Source organism: Lagenorhynchus albirostris, chromosome 8, assembly GCF_949774975.1.
Source record: "Lagenorhynchus albirostris chromosome 8, mLagAlb1.1, whole genome shotgun sequence".
Classification (NCBI taxonomy): Eukaryota; Metazoa; Chordata; class Mammalia; order Artiodactyla; family Delphinidae; genus Lagenorhynchus; species Lagenorhynchus albirostris.
Window position 1 is genome coordinate 75,287,492 of NC_083102.1, and position 22,683 is coordinate 75,310,174.

A 22,683-nucleotide genomic window follows, 5' to 3' on the forward strand; every position below is an offset into this window, starting at 1 on the left:
GGATCGATCCCTTGATCATTATGTAGTGTCCTCCTTTGTCTCTTCTAATAGTCTTTATTTTAAAGTCTATTTTGTCTGATATGAGAATTGCTACTCCAGCTTTCCTTTCGTTTCCATTTGCATGAAATACCTTTTTCCATCCCCTTACTTTCAGTCTGTATGTGTCTCTAGGTCTGAAGTGGGTCTCTTGTAGACAGCACATATATGTGTCTTGTTTTTGTATCCATTCAGCCAATCTGTGTCTTTTGGTGGGAGCATTTAGTCCATTTACATTTAAGGTAATTATCAATATGTATGTTCCTATTCACATTTTCTTAATTGTTTTGGGTTCGTTATTGTAGGTCTTTAACTTCTCTTGTGTTTCTTGCCTAAAAAGTTCCTTTAGCAGTTGTTGTAGAGCTGGTTTGGTGGTGCTGAACTCTCAGCTTTTGCTTGTCTGTAAAGGTTTTAATTTCTCCATCAAATCTGCATGAGATCCTTGCTGGGTAGAGTAATCTTGGTTGCAGGTTTTTCTCCTTCATCACTTTAAATATGTCCTGCTAGTCCTTTCTGGCTTGTAGAGTTTCTGCTGAAAGATCAGCTGTTAACCTTATGGGGGTTCCCTTGTGTGTTATTTGTTGTTTTTCCCTTGCTGCTTTTAATATGTTTTCTTTGTATTTAATTTTTGACAGTTTGATTAATATGTGTCTTGGCGTATTTCTCCTTGGATTTATCCTGTATGGGACTCTGTGTGCTTCCTGGACTTGATTATTTCCTTTCCCATATTAGGGAAGTTTTCAACTATAATCTCTTCAAATATTTTCTCAGTCCCTTTCTTTTTCTCTTCTTCTTCTGGAACCCCTATAATTCGAATGTTGGTGCGTTTAATGTTGTCCCAGAGGTCTCTGAGACTATCCTCAGTTCTTTTCATTCTTTTTTCTTTATTCTGCTCTGCAGTAGTTATTTCCACTATTTTATCTTCCAGGTCACTTATCCGTTCTTCTGCCTCAGTTATTTTGCTATTGATCCCATCTAGAGTATTTTTCATTTCATTTATTGTGTTGTTCATCATTGTTTGTTTCATCTTTAGTTCTTCTAGGTCCTTGTTAACTGTTTCTTGCATTTTGTCTATTCTATTTCCAAGATTTTGGATCATCTTTACTATCATTATTCTGAACTCTTTTTCAGGTAGACTGCCTATTTCCTCTTCATTTGTTAGGTCTGGTGGGTTTTTATCTTGCTCCTTCATCTGCTGTGTGTTTTTCTGTCTTCTCATTCTGCTTATCTTACTGTGTTTGGGGTCTCCTTTTTGCAGGCTGCAGGTTCGTAGTTCCCATTGTTTTTGGTGTCTGTACCCAGTGGCTGAGGTTGGTTCAGTGGGTTCTGTAGGCTTCCTGGTGGAGGGGACTAGTGCCCTGTGTTCAGGTGGATGAGGCTGGATCTTGTCTTTCTGGTGGGCAGGTCCACGTCTGGTGGTGTGTTTTGGGGTGTCTATGGACTTATTATGATTTTAGGCAGCCTCTCTGCTAATGGGTGGGGTTGTATTCCTGTCTTACTACTTGTTTGGCATAGGATGTCCAGCACTGTAGTTTGCTGGTCGTTGAGTGAAGCTGGGTGCTGGTGTTGAGATGGAGATCTCTGGGAGATTTTCGCCATTTGATATTATGTGAAGCTGGGAGGTCTCTTGTGGACCAGTGTCCTGAAGTTGGCTCTCCCACCTCAGAGGCACAGCACTGACTCCTGGCAGCAGCACCAAGAGCCTTTCATCCACACGGCTCAGGATAAAAGGGAGAAAAAGTAGAAAGAAAGAATTATAGAAGTAGAAAGAAAGAAAGACAGAAAGGACGGAGGGAGGGAGGGAGGAAGGAAGGAACGAGGGAAGGAAAGAAAAAAGATAAGGTAAAATAAAATAAGATAAAATATAATAAAGTTATTAAAATAGAAAAATAATTATTAAGAGAAAAAAACGGACGGATAGAACCTTAGGACAAATGGTGGAGGCAAAGCTATACAGACAAAGTCTCACACAGAAGCATACACATACACAGTCACAAAAAGAGGAGAAGGGGAAAGAATCATAAATCTTGCTGTCAAAGTTCACCTCCTCAAGTTGGGATGATTCGTTGTCTAAAGGAGGGAAGGAAGGAAAGAAAGAATGAAGATAAAGTAAAATAAAATAAAGTTATTAAAATAAAAAGTAATTATTAAGGAAAAAATAAAAAAACGAATGGATAGAACCCTTGGACAAATGGTGGAAGCAAAGCTATACAGACAAAATCTCACACAGAAGCATACACATACACACTCACAAAAAGAGGAAAAGGGGAAAAAATCATAAATCTTGCTCTCAAAGTCCACCTCCTCAATTTGGGATGATTTGTTGTCTATTCAGGTATTCCACAGATGCAGGGTACATCAAGTTGATTGTGGAGCTTTAATCCGCTGCTTCTGAGGCTGCTGGGAGAGATTTCCCTTTCTCTTCTTTGTTCTCACAGCTCCAGGGGCTCAGCTTTGGATTTGGCCCCGCCTCTGCGTGTAGGTCGCCGGAGGGCGTCTGTGTTTTGCTCAGATAGGACGGGGTTAAAGGAGCCGCTGATTCAGGGGCTCTGGCTCACTCAGGCCGGGAGAAGGGAGGGGTACGGAGTGCGGGGCGGTCCTGCGGCGGCAGAGGCCGGCGTGACGTTGCACCAGCCTGAGGCGCGCCGTGCGTTCTCCCGGGGAAGTTGTCCCTGGATCACGGGACCCTGGGAGTGGCAGGCTGCACAGACTCCCCGGAAGGGGCGTGTGGTTAGTGACCTGTGCTCACACTCAGGCTTCTTGGTGGCGGCAGCAGCGGCCTTAGCATCTCATGCCCGTCTCTGGGGTCTGCGCTGTTAGCCGTGGCTCGCGCCCGTTTCTTGGAGCTCCTTTAAGCAGCGTTCTTAATCCCCTCTCCTCGCACACCAGGAAACAGAGGGAAGAAAAAGTCTCTTGCATCTTCGGCAGGTCCAGACTTTTCCCCGGACTCCCTCCTGGCCAGCCGTGGCGCACTAATCCCCTGCAGGCTGTGTTCACGCCGCCAACCCCAGTCCTCTCCCTGGGATCCGACCAAAGCCCGAGCCTCAGCTCCCAGCCCCACCCGCCCTGGCGGGTGAGCAGACAAGCCTCTTGGGCTGGTGAGTGCTGGTTGGCACCAATCCTCTGTGCGGGAATGTCTCCGCTTTGCCCTCCGCAACCCCTGTGGCTGTGCTCTCCTCCGCGGCTCTGAAGCTTCCCCCTCCGCCACCCACAGTCTCTGCCCGTGAAGGGGCTTCCTAGTGTGTGGAAACCTTTCCTCCTTCACAGCTCCCTCCCACTGGTGCAGGTCCTGTCCCTGTCCTTTTGTCTCTGTTTATTCTTTTTTCTTTTGCCCTACCCAGGTACGTGGCGTGTTTCTTGCCTTTAGGGAGGTCTGAGATCTTCTGCCAGCATTCAGTAGGTGCTCTGCAGGAGTTGCTCCACGTGTAGATGTATTTCTGGCGTATCTGTGGGGAGGAAGGCGATCTCCGCGTCCTACTCCTCCGCTGTCTTCCCAGAAGCCTCGGCAATTTCTCTGATTTTGTTTTTTTTAATAATTGCTGTAGGGGAAGGAAAAAACCTTTTCATCTACCTTCTTAGGTTCAGTGCCCAGGGCTCTGCAAACTAAACTGACAAAAGATCGATCAACTGGAGAAAAAGGTTTTTTTCATGTGCAAATGGTGGGCATCACAGAAATGAAATGAAAGCACCAAAGAAGTAGTTAGTGCTGAGAGCTTATATACCATTTAAACAAAGAGCCATAAATTGTGGAAATGTGACAAGACAAAGGAAAAGGAGTCTGAGCTTCTGGAGGTAGTAAATTGTGGGAAGGTGAATAAATGGGGGAAACTAATGGAAGATAAGGTTTCTTTTAGTAAGGTGTATATGTTCAGATTTATCTCAGCATCTGTGCCTTGTCTCCTGTGATAAGAGTGTTCTCACCTTTCTCATAGGTAATTCATGTCTTGCTTTTAGGTAGAAAAGGGGAGTACAGGGTCTGTTATTTCTCAGTTACCTTCAGCTCAAAATAATCCTTATACCAAAGTGGCATATTTTGGGTTGGCATGTTCTGATGCCCTTCATAGCCATCCTGATGGGTGTGAAGTGGTATTTCATTGTGGTTTCAATTTGCATTTCCCTAAGGATTAGTGATTTGAGCATCTTTTCATGTGCTTATTGACAATTTGCATATCTCCTTTGGAGAAATATAAATTGTGACTATTCAAATCATGACTTGTTTTGCTCTGAGGACAGTGGCTTGAAGTGGGGTTGGAGAGGAATCTGGGAAACCACTTGAGAAGTAGCTGCAGGAATTCAGTTGGAGATGATGGTACTTGGACCACACTCTCTTGCCCTTCTTCAAATCTAGTGCTCTACAGATACTTCATTTTAAGTGTGTCTCCTCTCCTTAATTCTTCTACCTTTGGGCCACATGGTGTGTAATTTCTTTTTTTTTTTTTCCCCTTAAATATTTAGTAGGTATATTACCTACTTGTTTTAATTTAATTAAATTAATTATTACTTTTTTTATTGGGGTATAGTTGTTTTACAATGTTGTGTTAGTTTCTACTGTACAGCAAAGTGGAGTTCCCTGTGCTATATGGTATGTTCTTATTAGTTATCTGTTTTATACATTTTAGTGTATATATGTCAATCCTAGTCTCCCAGTTCATCCCCCCCACCTCGCTTTTCCCTCTTGGTGTCCATACGTTTGTTCTCTACATCTGTGTCTCTATTTCGGTGTGTAATTTTCTTTTGTAATTTCTGCAGTTGGATTGATCTTGGATGGCCTTGGCCTACAGTGGCTTGAAGCAGGATTTCGGTTCCTGGCCAGAGATTGAGGTCAGGCAGCGGCAGTGAGAGTGCTGAATCCTAGCCACTGTACCACTATGGACCAGTGGCCAGTGACAAGGCCCTGGCCTGTCAGCTGTGTAGAAATGAATTTCCACATAGAGATGGAAAGTAGTGAAGCAAGTAAAGTGTTTATTAGGAGGAAAAAGAGTACAGTACGTGTGGATAGATGCATGGGTGGGCTCAGAGAGAGAGTCATGCCCTCGTGGCAGTTTGAATCACTTTTATGGGGCATTTCTTCTGGGTTTCCTTTGGCCAGTCATCTTGCTTTGCCTGGTTCTGAGTCCGTATTAGGTATATCTCAGGGTCATCCCATGTGTGATGCACATCTCTTAGCCAAGGTGGATTCTAGCTAAGAGGCCTATGGGTAGTTGATATCACTGTGGGGTGGTGCCCCCTCCCTTTTTGACCTCCAAGGAGTCTTTCTGCTCATGTGTAGTCAGGGAGGTCTCCTTGACTTTGAGAATGAGGAATATATGGTCTTTCATCCCTTATCTGGGCAGGGCCCAGCCTCCTCCATCATCCTGCTTTTATGGAGTTTCTGTCCACAGGGGAGAAACTGTTCAGCCTGGGGTCCATCTGTCTCCCACCACAGGATGAGAAATTTCCCCTGGGAATCCTAAAAATATTCAGAAGTCTCTCTTAGGTCAAAATAATAATGATGATGAAGGTGATAAATTTACTGAACCAAAACTTGGGTCCGCCTGTGTGCAGTAAAGCCAAGCCAGTCTGCTGACACTGGATTGTTGGAAGGGGAAGCACAGTGTTTATTGTAAGGCGCCATAGAAGGAGTCTGGGACAACTAATACACAAAAAGCCTGTTTTCAGGGAGAAGTTTTTTGTTTGTTTTTTTTTTTTTTAAGGACATGGAGGAATTTTTTTTTAATTAATTAATTTATTTTTGGCTGTGTTGGGTCACCGTTGCAGTGCGTGGGCTTCTCATTGCTGTGGCTTCTCTTGTTGCCGAGCATGGGCTCTAGGCATGTGGGCTCAGTAGTTGTGGCTCGCGGGCTCTAGAGCGCGGACTCAGTAGCTGTGGTGCACGGGCTTAGTTGCTCCGCGGCATGTGGGATCTTCCCGGACCAGGGCTGGAACCCATGTCCCCTCCATTGACAGGGGATTCTTAACCACTGTGCCATCAGGGAAGCCCAGGGAGAAGTTTTTATAGGCAAAATTTAGGGTGAGAGCTGTGTGGTGTGTGACTTCCTTCTGATTGTTTGGGGTTGAGGTAACAGGGTGGTCTTCCACAAATTTTGTGCTCAGACTGAAGTTACTGTCTTCCAACTGGGTGGGGACTTTAGTTCCTGAAGAAGAACTCAGAGGTGTGTTACGTTCATTCCTTGGGGAGGAACCAGAACCTTGCCCTGTTACTGCACTATGGTTTCTTGACTGCTCCTTTGTTTCTGCATTCTCTCACTTCCCTAATTAGCGACTGTTTGAATATGTCCTTTGGAACTCAGGGAAGGTCTAGGAGGGTGAATGAAGCCTATTTCCTAAAAACAAGAAACGGGACACAGAAAGGATTTGTACCCAGGAGGCCCACACAGGGTCTTGCTCCATTTCAATAACGATTTTATTTTTGCCTTTAAAAACTCCAGTTGTTACTTGGGACATATTTGAAGTTTTATTTTTTTAAGTGATTAGTAGGAAATTAATATAGTGGCCTAGAAGTTAGGATTTAAAAATTTTTGGATTTTAGACTATTTTGGTGGAGGAAGAACTCTAATAAATAATCTGCTGGATGGTAGCCATAAGTTCTCAACGACAGTGTAGGCCTTTTAGGCTTCTAGTTATTGTCTCCATCCTGATCTAGGTGGCCTTCCAGGAGCTGGACCAGTACTTGAAACACAAAGAAAAACTGGGGAGGTTCAAAGTGCATGTTCTATGCCATTTGCAACTTTGAACATTGCACAGAAAGGAGAGATAATGAACTTTCCCTTTTCTTTCTCCTTCCTAAAGATTGAGTCTAAGAATTATTTCTCTTTAAAAGCACTAAAGTACATTACCTTTAGTTGCTAAAGAATTCAAAAACTTCTTGTCTGCTTTTTTTCTATACGAAACCACAGAAATATCTCTTAGAGAACAGAACAGTATATTCATGTTAATCCTAGGGACTGAAGTGGTCCCAGTGGAAATTGCTTTCTATTCAGTCCACCCCCACCCCTGCCTAGTAAATGCAGGGCCTAGCCCACCCTGGCAGGAATGACTTGTGTTCCAGCAGAGATCCCTTGTTTTCTCTCTCTCTAACCCCTTCCCCTTCAAAGTCATTATAGGTAGGCACAGGTAGGAATCCTGTGTCATACCTGATGAACTGACTTGTAACATTGAAATTAGTGGCCCTTCCTGTAGCTGTCGTTGCTGTTTAATGAAGCAATTTGCGATTTGGACAAACTTTGCTATACATTGGAATAAAATAGGACTCTTCAAAAAATACTGATGCCTGGCTCTGAGCTCCAGGCATTCTAATTTAATTGATATGGGGTGTGACCCAGCATCGGGATTAAAAAAAAAAAACACAACAAAACTCTCCACTCGGTTTTAATGTGAAACATTCCCTGAGAAGAGACCAAAGGCAGAATTGTATCCTTGTTGGAATTTTAGTCACCTCTGCTGGGCTTGCTTGGAATTGCTTGTGGAAGTGAACCCTTAGGTAGAACAGTTTTCAGGTTGTCTTGTGTCACAGCAGAGAATCCTCATGGGCCATTGAACTGCTCAGCTCTTTGTCAGGCATAAGCTGGCTCTGGGCCATCTTTTCAACTTAGAGAAGGCTTCAGGCTATCCTTTCTTCCTGGTAGCTCCCACACTCACTTTATTCCTTCGTGTCCTTTTGTAGTTCTGTAATATCGCATGGGGTTAATTGCTCCCAACTTCTCACCTCTTTGCTATTCCCAAAGACAAACCCTTTTATAGTAAATATTTTACTCATCTCCACAGAAAAACATATAAGGAACACAAGCAAGTTACTGATACAAAGCATATAAATTTCTTACTGTAGAGTCCCTGTAAAAGTTCCTGGCTTCCTCCTGCGATGGCCTGCTTTAATTTTGTTGAGGGCAGTGGTGAGCAGACACATTCCATATAGCGTCAAGCCTATGAAGACCTTTGATGAAAGCCTCTTTTCTGAATCTGATGGTACAGTTGGGTAATATACAGTCAATATAGAGTAATAAGGGGCTCTTTATTTAATGTTTGCAGCTTAGATCTTTGGGTCCCTCACACTGAGAAACACTAGGTTTAAACTAGGCCTCCTTGTTCCCTGGGATTTATTACTTTGGGGGCATATCCTCCTCAGCTGTGCTTCTGCCTTGTCCACTACCAGTGTTTTCTCTCTGTGTCTGGTTTTGGTACTGCCACTCACACGTTAAGCAAAGTTTGTGTTCATAATGGTGAGCAGCCTGTCATTCTTAATCTTGTACCTACTTAGAAGGATTTTACCTCTTACCATCAGGCTCCCTGTTTGACTATTTTCCTCCACTAGCCACCCCTGCTTCCTTACCCACGAATCTCCTGTTCTCTGCCTGATGCCATTTACAGTTTAGAGAGTTGTCACTTTATTGTAGAGTTTTGTAAAACCTAGGAGTTCTAATAGGACTGGGTTTAAGGACCCTTTTAAAGGAAAGGAGAGACCCTGAATGGAGATGGAGATTCCGAATTTGTGGACTTGTAGCCCTTGCCAGAGTTTGGGCAAGTGAAGTCAGTGGACCTGGCTAAAAATCTTAGGCAGGCTAACCACTCAAACAAAGCCTTAATTTAATCATCTCTAAAGTGGGAATAACAACAACATTTTTCTTCTGAGGTTATGCAAATATTAAATGAAGTAACCTTTGTGAAGTGTTTATTTCAGAGCTAGGCCCATGATAAGGACTCAGCACTCGTTCACCGCTGCAGTTTGTGCTGCTCCTGTTTTATTGGCATTGCTGTAAAAGAGGGGCGGTGGTTAAGAGCCTGAGCTTTGAATCCTCTTTCTCAACGGTATCTAGTTGTTGGACCTTGGGCAAGTTATTTAATGTCTCTTCGCTTCAGTGTTTTCACCTGTTTAAGTGAGAATATTAGTGTGGGATGTTGTGAAGATTAAATAAGTTAATTCATGTAAGGAGCTTAGAGCAGAGTCTGGTAAAGTAAGTGATTGTAGTAATGATTGTTGATGTTATTTAATTGAAGTATGCTCTGTCCTTCTGGTTTTCAGTCTCTCCCTTTTTGGTCTTGGATAGGTATAGTAACCTAGAGCTTTCTCAGCTGTCATTTTAACCTTCATTTGCCAAAATACCTTCAAGTCTATGTTCTCGATTCTCTGGTGATGTCACTTTTCTGGCTTTGTTGTCATGCCACCTTTAGAACCCTGTTCCGACTGCTTCAGGACAGATTCCCAGTTGACTTTTACACTGAGTGCTGGGTCAGATAATCTAGCACTCAGGTCAAACTTGAAAAGACATAGGAGCCTGTTAAGATTTATAAAAGAATACATTTAACATACATTTATCAAAGAATGTTTTAAAGTTTTGCTTGAGAATCCAGAATTTCTACTTTCTGAACTCAAATGTAAAAATCTTTGTAGAAAAAGATATTAGGTAACGTTTACCTTACTTTGCTAAGCAAAGTTTAGTAAAATCCAGTATTGATATTAATGGTTTTGTTTCAATGAGATCTGAGGGGATTTATTGTGTGCATGGTAACTATAGAAAAAAGCAGAAGTGGAAGAAAATTAGAAAATGAGTTAATTCCTAATTTTTAATACTGTTATTAGTTTACCATAATAATTAATATACCCAGTTAGTGGTGTAGTCATGCTTGTAGTGAGGTTTGGCAGGATGAGTACACTTCATCAAGAGTAGATTGGTGTTCTTCAGACCTTGGAGCTCCAGGATTTATTAGACGCGTGTCGGGGACTACGTAGCCGGGTGGGGGAAAGTAAGAGTGGTCATTTTCTGAACAAGAATTGGCAGGGCAGGAGGTCCCCCACTTACACATACCTCAGCACACATGCATCTGCTAGAGAAGCTTTGATTGTATGTATTTTGTTTTGATATTTTGCATAAGATTATTGAGTAAATACTTTATTTTATTTAAAAAAAGGTTTGAAAGCAGCTATGCTGGAAAGCAAATTTCTAGGGCAAAACATGGTTTTCCTACTGCCTAGCATATATGCTGACTCATAAATATGTGTTGAAAATGATTGAGTGCTTCACCTTTATTGATACTGTATTCATTTCTAGTCTTATTATCCTCAAACTAGATTTTTTTAGTTCACTGATTATACTCTATTAAGTGGGTTAGAATTAGCATGTTTTATTTGACCATACTACTCTAGGAAGTTAAAAAGTTCTTAAGATTATTTTCATTAAGCTGTTAAATGCACTTTTTGACTCCAGGTATATTTCTTCTAACGAATTTTACTCCATTAGATGTAATTGAAGAGTTTTCTTCACTGGACACTTTGGTGATTCATGCACATTGTTACTGTCCAGGTGTTTGAAGATTCCATGATGGTCATTACCTTTCTCTTTTTTAAAAAACTGAAGTATATAACCTTTCAATTTTTCCTTAAATTATAAAAATTATAAATTTTATAAATTATAAAAATACCTGCATTATTTAAAATTTAGAATTGTAAATTTGGAAAGGTAAAAAAAAATTTCTACCTGTTTTAGCACATGTCATGTCTGGTATAAACTTAAAAGTGTGAACTTAGAAATTACAACTTATTTTTCAACTTAAGATTGGATGCTTTTTAAGATTATCTCATTGCCATTAGTAGTATTTTCTAGTGACATTTTCAAATACTGGCATTCTTATTTATATTGTGGGTGTTGTTTTTGTTTTTTTTTTTTTAAAGTCAGACAGCCTTTTTCATCTTCCAGTCTGTTTCACCTTTCCTTATTTCTTACTTTCATTTTGGCATCAACCTCTTTTTTCTTTTTAAAGGAGGAGGAGGAGGAATTGCTTTTACACATTTAGGTTGGTGACCTCTATTTGAATGGGCTGAGATCTGCTATAAATCTTTTTTTTTTTTTTAACATCTTTATTGGAGTATAATTGCTTTACAATGGTATGTTAGTTTCAGCTTCACAACAAAATGAATCAGTTATATATATACATATATTCCCATATCTCTTCCCGCTTGCGTCTCCCTCCCTCCCACCCTCCCTATCCCACCCCTCCAGGCGGTCACAAAGCACCGAGCTGATCTCCCTGTGCTATGCGGCTGCTTCCCACTAGCTAACTACCTTACTTTTGGTAGTGTATATATGTCCATGCCTCTTTATCGCTTTGTCACCGTTTACCCTTCCCCCTCCCCATAGCCTCAAGTCCATTCTCTAGTAAGTCTGTGTCTTTATTCCTGTTTCACCCCTAGGTTTTTCATGACATTTTTTTTTAAATTCCATATATATGTGTTAGCATACGGTATTTGTCTCTCCCTTTCTGACTTACTTCACTCTGTATGACAGACTCTAGGTCTATCCACCTCATTACAAATAGCTCAATTTCATCTCTTTTTATGGCTGAGTAATATTCCATTGTATATATGTGCCACATCTTCTTTATCCATTCATCCGATGATGGACACTTAGGTTGTTTCCATCTCCAGGCTATTGTAAATAGAGCTGCAATGAACATTTTGGTACATGACTCTTTTTGAATTATGGTTTTCTCAGGGTATATGCCCAGTAGTGGGATTGCTGGGTCATATGGTAGTTCTATTTGTAGCTTTTTAAGGAACCTCCATACTGTTCTCCACAGTGGCTGTATCAATTTACATTCCCACCAACAGTGTAAGAGGGTTCCCTTTTCTCCACACCCTCTCCAGCATTTATTGTTTCTAGATTTTTTGATGATGGCCATTCTGACTGGTGTGAGATGATATCTCATTGTAGTTTTGATTTGCATTTCTCTAATGATTAGTGATGTTGAGCATTCTTTCATGTGTTTGTTGGCAGTCTGTATATCTTCTTTGGAGAAATGTCTATTTAGGTCTTCTGCCCATTTTTGGATTGGGTTGTTTGTTTTTTTGTTATTAAGCTGCATGAGCTGCTTATAAATTTTGGAGATTAATCCTTTGTCGGTTGCTTCATTTGCAAATATTTTCTCCCATTCTGAGGGTTGTCTTTTGGTCTTCTTTATGGTTTCCTTTGCTGTGCAAAAGCTTTTAAGTTTCATTAGGTCCCATTTGTTTACTTTTGTTTTTATTTCCATTTCTCTAGGAGGTGGGTCAAAAAGGACCTTGCTGTGATTTATGTCATAGAGTGTTCTGCCTATGTTTTCCTCTAAGAGTTTGATAGTTTCTGGCCTTACATTTAGGTCTTTAATCCATTTTGAGCTTATTTTTGTGTGTGATGTTAGGGAGTGATCTAATCTCATACTTTTACATGTAGCTGTCTAGTTTTCCCAGCACCACTTATTGAATAGGCTGTCCTTTCTCCACTGTACATTTCTGCCTCCTTTGTCAAAGATAAGGTGACCATATGTGCGTGGGTTTATCTCTGGGCTTTCTATCCTGTTCCATTGATCTATCTTTCTGTTTTTGTGCCAGTACCATACCATCTTGATTACTGTAGCTTTGTAGTATAGTCTGAAGTCTGGGAGCCTGATTCCTCCAGTTCCTTCTTTCGTTCTCAAGATTGCTTTGGCTATTCGGGGTCTTTTGTGTTTCCATACAAATTGTGAAATTTTTTGTTCTAGTTGTGTGAAAAATGCCAGTGGTAGTTTGATAGGGATGCTATAAATCTTATATATCCATAGTTTTAGTTACAAATGATAAGAAGTCATTCAAAGAATTTTGTGACCATGGTGGCATTTCTTTCAGGTAGTTTTAATGAATTGACATTTGTTTCTAGTTTAAATTGTTGAAGAGCTATGTAAATGGAGCTGATAAAAGACCCAGAAGCTTATTTAGTGGTAGAGAAAGTTATCAAAGAAGTTGATCCAGTTCCGAATAAAAACTGTTTATAGAATTTCTTCTTATCTATCATTGTCTATTCTGTTACTGATGCAGGTTAAGACTAATCACCTTTTTTCTTCTCAATTTTACAGAGTTAATTGAGAGTTGGAGGCAACCTTGCTGAAGATGAAGAATATACATTAGAGGAGAAGATTTTTTTCTTTTTTCTTTGAAAAGTCTTGATTGTTTGGTGGCTTGCCTCTAGTTAACCGTTTTTCAATTGAGTCTGTTTGCTTCATCAGAAATGATTTTTACAATCTCAAGAAAAAATATGTCCCAGAAATTGAGTTTACTGTTGCTTATATTTGGACTCATTTGGGGATTGATGTTACTGCACTATACTTTTCAACAACCAAGACATCAAAGCAGTGTCAAGTTACGTGAACAAATACTAGATTTAAGCAAAAGATACGTTAAAGCTCTAGCAGAGGAAAATAAGAACACAGTGGATGTCGAGAATGGCGCTTCTATGGCAGGATATGGTAAGATAATGGTAGAATATTCCTAGTTTTCTCCTCTTCATCCTGTCCCCATTTAAAGATAGTCATGGAAATCCAACTCACTACTTCATGCACAGGTGTTCCCAAAGTAACTTTATCTTGACTTTTTATTATTAAAAATTTCAAATGTACTGAAAAATAGAAACATGATAAATACCCATATATCCATCACTTAGATTTTAACAATTTAAACATCTTGCAATATTTGTTTTCTCCAATTTTTGGAGACTGTTTAAATTAAAAATTGTGACATTTCACTGCTAGATATTTCCATGTGTATCTCTAAAATAATGACTTTTTTCTACATAATTAGTATTTTTATTGATGTTTTATCGTGTAGATATGATTGAATCATTAGCCACTTGGTTGAACTCAATTTCCTGGTCTCCCCTGCCTCCCCCAACTGAAAAGCCCTAACCCTCTAATGGCAGGGTTGGTCTTTCTGACATGGCGAACCCCCATTCTGAGTTATCTCAGCACGAACTATCTAGGGGCCCACCATGAATGACAAAGACAATCAGTCAGGAACTTCCAGGCTTTTGGAGGCTACCTCCCAGGAACCTGGGACAAAGGCCAGCCAAATTCTTTATTACATAGTATCAGTGTCTATTTTTTTGGTATATATTAGTATATTTAGGTCTTTTCTCTTGGGCTGGTCAGATTCTCTAGAGAAGGACTTCCAGTCTCTTGCAGGATGTATATGCCTCCAGGTGTGTGGGATCTGAATGGGAGGAAAAGGGTTGGGGAGGAGGGGTAGCCTCAGCACTCACTATGTGAATTTCAGTTACTTCCCCAGTTTTCAGTTTGGTGTCCAGGCCCTTAAATGTTTTACTGGCTTCCAAAAACACATCTCAGATTTTCTGCAATGATGGAGGGGCTAGTTTGGAGTGGTAAAAAAAGTTTAGAAATCAAATTGCTTTATAGATAAATTTTCACCCATTCCTTCTGTTTTTGGTCCCCTTTTCACCCTATTTTCATTGGTACCTGGTGCAGCTGTTTCTGGGCCTTTTCGGGGTGGGCTTCTGTGGAGAAAAATGAATTGCTGTTTGATTTTTCTTATTTTTTCAGTTTCTTTTTGGTTTCTCTTTTAATATCCAAGTGTTTCAGGTCTGCTAAATCAGTTAACACTCATCCATATGCTTTCCAGCTTCTGGAGTTCTGTTGCTGTTGTCTCCTCTCTTGCTATCTTTGTTTTGGCCCCATAGATTTATGCTTTTTTAAAAAAAGAGAAAAAAACACCTTTACTATTTTGGTAGGGTAGCCACAGTCAGCAGAGGATAAGTGCCTTGGTTGAGTTTACCATCTTTATCTGGGAATGCCCAAGACACTTTCTGTTTTTTCTTCTCCCACTTATGATGGTGTCTTTGAAGTGAGGAGGGTTAGTCTGCATTGGCTCTTGAGGATCAAATATCGATGACTACAGATGAAGGAGTTGGTGTAAACGGAGATGGAGGTACTTGTGGCAGATACACATGTAGTAGATGTTGTACTGTTTTGCATTCTGCTTAGTCCAAGGACACTGATAGAAACAATGAAGAAGCAATTCTTTTGGAACAAGAGAAATACTTGGAAAAAAATTCTTTCTGCTTGAACAAAATAACTGTGATATTTTAAAAGGTAGCTGTTCTATGCTGCCCAGCTGTGTATAACAGCTCAGTTTTGAAAGCAAAATGAGACTCATATACACATGGTATCCTATAAACTGTATTTTAATATTTAATGTATGGTGGAGATATTTCAATATCAGTGAATATATGCCTGCATCATTTAATGGCCACACGGTATTTAACCAATTCCCTGAAATGTTTTTTGCTTATTTCTGATTATAAAAAAATTATTATAAGCATTCAAATATTATAGAAATGTACAACATAGATAAGTAAAAGTAGAGCAGAGAGAGAGAATGTCAGTTAATTTGGCATATATCGGGGATAGCACACTTTTTCTTATAGGGCTAAATAGTAAATATTTTCAGCTTTGTGGGTCATGTAGTCTCCTTTTCAATAAATGAACATGGCTATGTTCCAGTAAAACTTTTTTACAAAGACAGGCAGCCAACCAGCCGTAGTTTGCAGACACATTGTTCGTCAAGCACATTGTTTTATTTTGAAAATGGGATTGTACTACATATACTAGTTTGCAGCTTATTTGTTTTCACTTAATTGTTGTAGATATCTTTCCATGTTATTACAGATAGGTCTGTCTCATCTTTTTAATGACTTAACATTGTTTCATTTTATAAATATTCCTTTTTTTCTGCTTATTCTGTAGTAATGGATAATTTATTGGTAACCTGTGCTGGATTTAGTGCTGTGATATATGTGTATCTGTGTATATGAAGTATATGTGTGAGTGATAAATGTGTGGACATTTTATGTTTGTGTGAATGTTTCAGAAGGATAGATTTCCTCAAGGTGGAATTTTTTGGCTGAAGGCATGTTAAATTTAATAGACACTTGTCAGATTGCCCTCCAGGGTGGCTCTACCGGCCCTACTAGCATTCTCCCAGCAGAGTGAAAGTGCCGGTTTCTTTCTTTCTTATTTTTTAATAGATTTATTTATTTATTTATATTTATTTATTTATTTATGGCTGCATTGGGTCTTCATTGCTGCGCTTGGGCTTTCTCTAGTTGTGGCGAACGGGGGCTACTCTTTGTTGCGGTGCGCAGGCTTCTCATTGCAGTGGCTTCTCTTGTTGGGGAGCTTGGGCTCTAGCCGTGCGGGCTTCAGTAGTTGTGGCTTGCGGGCTCTAGAATGCATGCTCAGTAGTTGTGGCGCACGGGCTTAGTTGCTCTGCAGCATGTGGGATCTTCCTGGACCAGGGCTCAAACCCGTGTCCCCTGCATTGGCAGGTGGATTCTTAACCACTGCACCACCAGGGAAGTCCGAAAGTGCCAGTTTCTCCCCACTATACCCATTCTATTTAATTTTAAATGGCTTCTAATTGTTTGCTTTTGCATTTCTTTGTTTACAGGAGAGGTTGAAAGACTTTCTTGATTGTTAGCTATTTGTATTTCTTGTATGTGAGAATGAATTGTTTGTATCCTTTGTCAGTTTTTCTGCTGGGAAATTTGTTAATTGACTGATCTTTTATAAAGATATTCATGCTGTCAGTATATGTAGCAGATGTCTTTCTTCTGATTTTTCAGTTGTCTAACAACTTGGTATATTGTTTTTAAAAATCTGTGTGGTTAAACATGTACATCATTTTTTATGGTTTAGTTATATGCTTAAAATATTTCTTCCAAAACTTACGTTCTCATATATTACTTTTTCTTTTTTTAACATTTATGTCTGTAATATAGTTGAGATTTCTGATGGAAGCAGTAAGAGATGCAGGGTCATTTTTCCAAACTAGGTAGCCAGTTATTTTAGTTTCATTACTTAAATTCTGTCCTTTCCTCCATTAATTTGGAATGACAATAAGATGGGAATTTCATGAGTACTGGAGAACTTGAACTTTCAGCCATCTATAAAACCCATTTCTTTCGTTGCTACTATACAAAAAGGCTAGTCCATCAAAAATATTTATTGAATGGTCTTCCCTTGAGCTATTTAACCTGATTTTCCTTGTTGGTAAAATAAACATAAGCTAATATATTTTTAAAAATGCTAGTCTACAATGAATTGTTACTATTGCAAAGGCCATGAACAAATCAATTGAACTCTAAAGATTACTGTCTGTAAATCTTGAGCAGTAACTTGTGCTTTCTCTTTAAGGTAACATTTCTAACTGTCTTATGTCTTATTCTCAGCATTCTTAGTTTTCCCTAAGAAAAGAAGATTTTTGTTTCTTCCCATGTAACATCTCTTTTGGATTCTGGGGTTTGTCTAGAACAATGAATTGGGGGTTCTTGTTCTGATACCCAATGACTGTTATAGAACACGTTGCAGTTGACATGTGGTTTCCTACACCTGAATGTACAGCAACACCAGTCTTTTAACCCCTCAGGCTTTCCCAGCTGAAGTCTGACCCTGCTTTCTTTTAAGAGTTTTGGTTTTACTATCTACTGTGGTTGCTGAACACTTTAAAAAAAAGTGGACTCCAAAAATATTTTCAGAGAATTGGAGAGCAGTTCAGTATTAATATTTAAATGCTTTCTGAAAATTAAGAAATGCTCCCAGACACAGATAAAAACAAAACAAGATAAAACAAATACCCCTACAGAAGGCTTTTCTCTATAGCCAAAGAAGGGGCAGCCTAGCAAGACAAAAAACTTTTAGACAGGAAACCATTCTCCTCCAGCCAGACACCTCAGAAAAAAGTTGGTGACTGTACCACCAACCACATGATCAAAGGCTAAGTGAGGAGCATAGACTTCCCCCTTGTGAGGCTATAATGAGGCATCCAAACTCCCCCCACACCACATGGTACCAGTGGAGACCACATGGGGAGCCAGGACTTCCACCCTTGCATGGCAGTAATGAAGTGCTCATCTCCCTCCTTCTGGGGGTGATGTCAGAGGAATCCTAGTGGAGAGTCAGGACTTCTACCATGGCCCAGTGGTAAAGAGCATCCCCGTCACAATGTCAGTGAAGAGTACGTGGGCACCTGGAACTCCCACTTCCATCCAGCAGTGATGAGGAGCTCACAGGTAACAGTGGAGGCCAAGTGGGAACCTAGACTTTTGCCTCCACCTGGTAGTAACAAGGTGACAGCCCTCTGCCCTGCCACAGTGGTATCAGAGAAAACTACCTAAAATAGGAAGCTTAAATGAGATCTGGACTTTCATAACAAAATATATAAATGTCCAGGTTTTAAGTATATATCACTTGTCATACCAAGAACCAGGAAAATCTCAAACTGAATGAAAAAAGACAACCAATGACAGATGTTATCTGAAAAAGGTTTTTAAGCAGTCGGCATTAAAAGTGCTTCAATGAGGAATTAATGAACACAAAGCAAGTGAAAGAACAGAAAGCATCAACAAAGAAATGGAAAGTCTCAGCAGATAAATAGAGCACATAAAGGAAAACCAAATGGAAAATTTTGAACTGAAAAATACAATGATTGAAATAAAATGTGTGAGTCAGCAGATTGACTCAAAAGCAGGAAGGAGAGGACAGAGGAAAGAATCAGTGAACTGGAGTGTAGAATAATGTAATTACACAATCTGAACAGCAGAGGGAAAATAGACTTAAAAAAAAAAATCCCAATGCTTTAGGGACCTATGGGATTATAACAAAAGATTTTACATTTGTGTTGTCAGAGTTTTGGAAGGAGAAGAGAATGAGGGCAGAGCTGGAAAAGTACTCAAAAAAATAATGACTACCAACTTCCTAAATTTTGCAAGAGACATAGACCCTCAGATTCAGGAAGCTGAGTGAACCCCAAGTAGGATAAGTTCAAAAAAGTCCATGCCAATACACATTGTAATTAAGCTTCTGAAAACTTAAAAGGGCATCTGGAAAAGAAAAAATTTTTAAAACACCTAGAGGGACTTCCCTGGTGGTCCAGTGGTTAGGAATCCACCTGCCAATGCAGGGGACACGGGTTCCAGTCCTGGTCTGGGAAGATCCCACATGCCGTGGAGCAACTAAGCCCGTGTGCCACAACTACTGAGCCTGTGCTCTAGAGCCTGCAAGCCACAACTACTGAAGCCCTAGTGCCTAGAGCCCGTGCTCCGCAACAAGAGAAGCCACCGCAATGAGAAGCCTGTGCACAGCAACAAAGACCCAATGCAGCCAAAAATAAAAATAAATAAACTTATTTTTAAAAAAAAGCACCTAGAGAAAAATGACACTTATAGTGACAAAACAATTCAAATGACAGTGGATTTCTCATCAGAAACCATCAAGGCCAGAAATAGGTGGCATATTTTGTTTTAAGTGCTTAAAGAAAAGAGCTATCATTCCAGAATTCTATACCTGGTGAAAATATCCTTTAGGAATTAAGGGAAATCAAAGATATTTCTTAGATGAAGGAAAAACATTGTCACCAGCAGACCTACCCTAAGAGAAGGCTAAAGGAAGTTCTCTCAACAGAAAAGAAATGATAAAAAGGAGGAACCTTGGAACAATGAGGAAGGAAAGAACACAGTAAGTAAAAATAAGGGTAGGTCAGTAGGTTCCTTTTCTCCTTGAGTTTTCTAAATTATGATAGTTGAAGCAAAAATTATAACATTGCCTTCTAAATGTATGAAGAAGAAATATTTAAGGCAGTATCTTATAAATGAAGTAGGGTAAAAGGATGGTGTATTAGGGTTTTTGATAGAAACAGAGCAGGGAGAGGGAGAGATGGACTTGAAGAAACTGGCTCATGCTGTTATGGGCCTGTTACGGCCTGTTATGGGCCTGTTATGGCCCTGTTCCCATATGGGCCTGTTATGGGAAGTCCAAGATCTGCAGGGCAGGCTGAAAATTCTGACAAGAGCCAGTGTTCCAGTCCTGAGTCTGAAGGCAGTCAGCCTGGGGGCAGAATTCTTTCCTGTTCCAGGAACCTTAGTCTTTTTTTTTTTTTTTTTGGTTCGCGGGCCTCTCACTGTTGTGGCCTCTCCCGTTGCGGAGCACAGGCTCCGGACGCGCAGGCTCAGCGGCCATGGCTCACGGGCCCAGCTGCTCCGTGGCACATGGGATCTTCCCGGACCGGGGCATGAACCCGTGTCCCCTGCATCAGCAGGCGGACTGTCAACCACTGCACCACCAGGGAAGCCCCTTAGTCTTTTTTTTTTAAGCTCTTCGGCTTATTAGATGAAGTCCACCCACATTATGGTAAATAATCTGCTTTACTGAAAGTCTACTGGTTTAAATGCTAATCACATCTAAAAACTACCTTCACAGCAACATCTAGACTGGTAGATTTGTCTAGGTACCATAGCCTAGCCAAGCTGACCCAAAATGAACCATCACAGATGGTAAAGAGAGGTAAAGCTCACTCAAATTGGTAAAATGACTGTGGCACATTATGTATATTATGTAATATCTAGAACAATAACTAAAACTATACAAAGAGAGACATTTAAAAACCCTACAGAAAAATAAGAATTCTAAAAAATATTCAAATAACCCATAGGAAGGCAGGAAAAAGAAAACAAGGAAGTGAAAAACAGAACCAACAAAACAAAAGATGAAATGTCAGACTTAAGTCCTAATATATCAAAATTACATTAATTATAAATGTTCTAAATACGCTAGTTAGAGGACATTGGCAGACTGAATTAAAAAACATGACCCAAGTATGTGCTGTCTACAAGAAAGTCACTTCAAATTTAATGATATTGGCTGGCTGAAAGTAAAAGGATGGGAAAAGATATGCAAACATTAATCAAAGGAAAGCAGGAGTGGCTGCATTAATAACAGGTAAAATAGACATCAGAGCAAAGAAAACTACCAGAGTCAGAGAATTAAATTATATAATCATAAAACAGTCAGCCCACCCAGAAGAAATAACAATCCTAAATGTATCTACAAAAATGATAGAACTGAAAGTAAAAATAGATAAATCCGCAATTATAGTTGAGAATTTAAAACACTCCTTGCTCAGGAACTGATAGAACTAGACAGAAAATCTGCAAAGATATAGAAGATCTGAAGAATGCAATCTAATCAGTGGAATCTTAGTTACATACACAGAAGCTCCATCAGCAACAGGAGGATATACATGTTTTTTAACAGTCCATGGAACATTCACCCAAATAGATACCCTTGGCCATAAAACAAATCTCAACAAATTTAAAAGAATTGAAATCATAAAGAGTGTATTCTGTGACTGCAGTGAACTCAAACTAGAAATTAATAACAGAGTGATAATAGGAAGATCTCCAAATAATTAGAAATTAAATAACACACTTCTAAATAATCTGTAAGTTAAAGAGGAAGCCTCAAGGGAAATTTAAAAAAATGCACTGATCTAAATGAAAACACAACATAAAAATTGTAGGACACAGCTAAAGTATGCTGAGAGGGAAGTTTACTTTAGAAAAGTACATACCTTAGAAAAGAGTGCATACTTTAGAAAAGAGGAAAAGTCTTAAATCCATAATCTAAGCTCCCACCTCAAGAACCTAGGTTCTTGAGGAAAACAAACCCAGATCAAAGCAGAAGGAAGGAAATGATAGATAAGAACAGAAATAAATGAAATTGAAAGAAAAACAGAAAAAATCAGTGTAACAGCTTTTCTTTTGAAAGATGGGGGAAAAAACTGACAAACTTCTAGCAACACTGACCAAAAATAATTTGCCAATATCAGGAATGAAAAAGTGAGTGTCACTGCAGAACCTGCAGACATCAAAATCATAATAAGAGACTATTATGAACAGCTCTACATGTAAACACTATAACTTATATGAAGGGGGTCAGTTTCTCAAAAAACACAAACTAGCACACTCACCCAGTATGGAATAGATAATTTGAATAGCCGTATACAGGCATGGCATACCTCAGAGATACTCCGTTCCAGACCGCCGCAATAAAGCAAGTCACGTGAAGTTTTCGGTTTCCCAGCACATGTAAAAATTACGTTTACACTATAGTTTATTAAATGTGAAATAGTATTATGTCTAAAAAGCCAAATGTATCCACCTTAATTAAAAAGTTCTTTATTGCTAAAAAATGCTAACCATCATCTGAGCCTTCTGCAAGTCATAATTTTTATTTTATTTATTTATTTATTTTTACTGGTGGAGGGTCTTGCCTTGATATCCATGGCTGCTGAAGGGTGGGGAGGCTGTGGCAGTTTCTTAACATAAGACAGCAATGAAGTTTGCCACATCACTTGGCTCTTTGACAGATGATTTCTCTGTAGCATGCAATGCTGTTTGATGCAATGCTCTTGGATAGTGTTTTGCCCACCACAGAACTTCTTTCAGTATTAGAGTAACTCCTCAAAGCCTGCTGCTGCTTCATCAACTAAGATTATGTAATATTCTAAATCCTTTTTGTGTCATTTCAACTATCTTCACAGCATCTTCACCCGGAGTAGACTCCATGTCAGGAAACCACTTTTTTTGCTCATCCATGAGAAGCAACTCCTCATTCATTAAAGTTTTTTTTTTTTTTTATCATGAGATTGCATGATTTCAGTTACATCTTCAGTCTCCTCTTCTAATTCTAGTTCTTTTGCTGTTTCTACCACATCTGCACATCTGATTGCAGATCACCATAACAAATACAGTAATAATGAAAAAGTTTAAATATTGCAAGAATTACCAAAATGTGACAAAGAGACATGAAGAGAGCAGATGCTGTTGGAAAAATGACACTGATAGACTCACTCGGCACAGGGTTGCCACAAACTGTCAGTTTGTAAAAAATGCAATATTTGCAAAGTGGAATAAAGCGAGATATGTCTGTAACTGTTAGGGAAATTGACTTATAGTTCAAGAACTTACAAAAAAGAAATCTTCAGGCCCAGATGGTTTCACTGGAGAATTCTATCAGAAA

The 22,683-nt window shown here is 39.6% G+C and overlaps 1 protein-coding gene across 2 annotated transcripts in view; it reads left to right on the forward strand.

Annotated features, from left to right (window-relative positions):
* Window positions 1-22,683, forward strand: part of CCDC126 (coiled-coil domain containing 126) — a 59,178-nt gene that overhangs the window by 16,613 nt on the left and 19,882 nt on the right. For both annotated transcript variants that reach the window (XR_009541842.1, XM_060156156.1), the window contains exon 2: window positions 12,895-13,284. Coding sequence is in view for 1 of the 2 variants with exons in the window: in XM_060156156.1 (XP_060012139.1) it covers window positions 13,047-13,284 (238 nt within the window). In the remaining variant the exon portion in view is untranslated. The remainder of the gene's footprint in view (window positions 1-12,894; window positions 13,285-22,683) is intronic.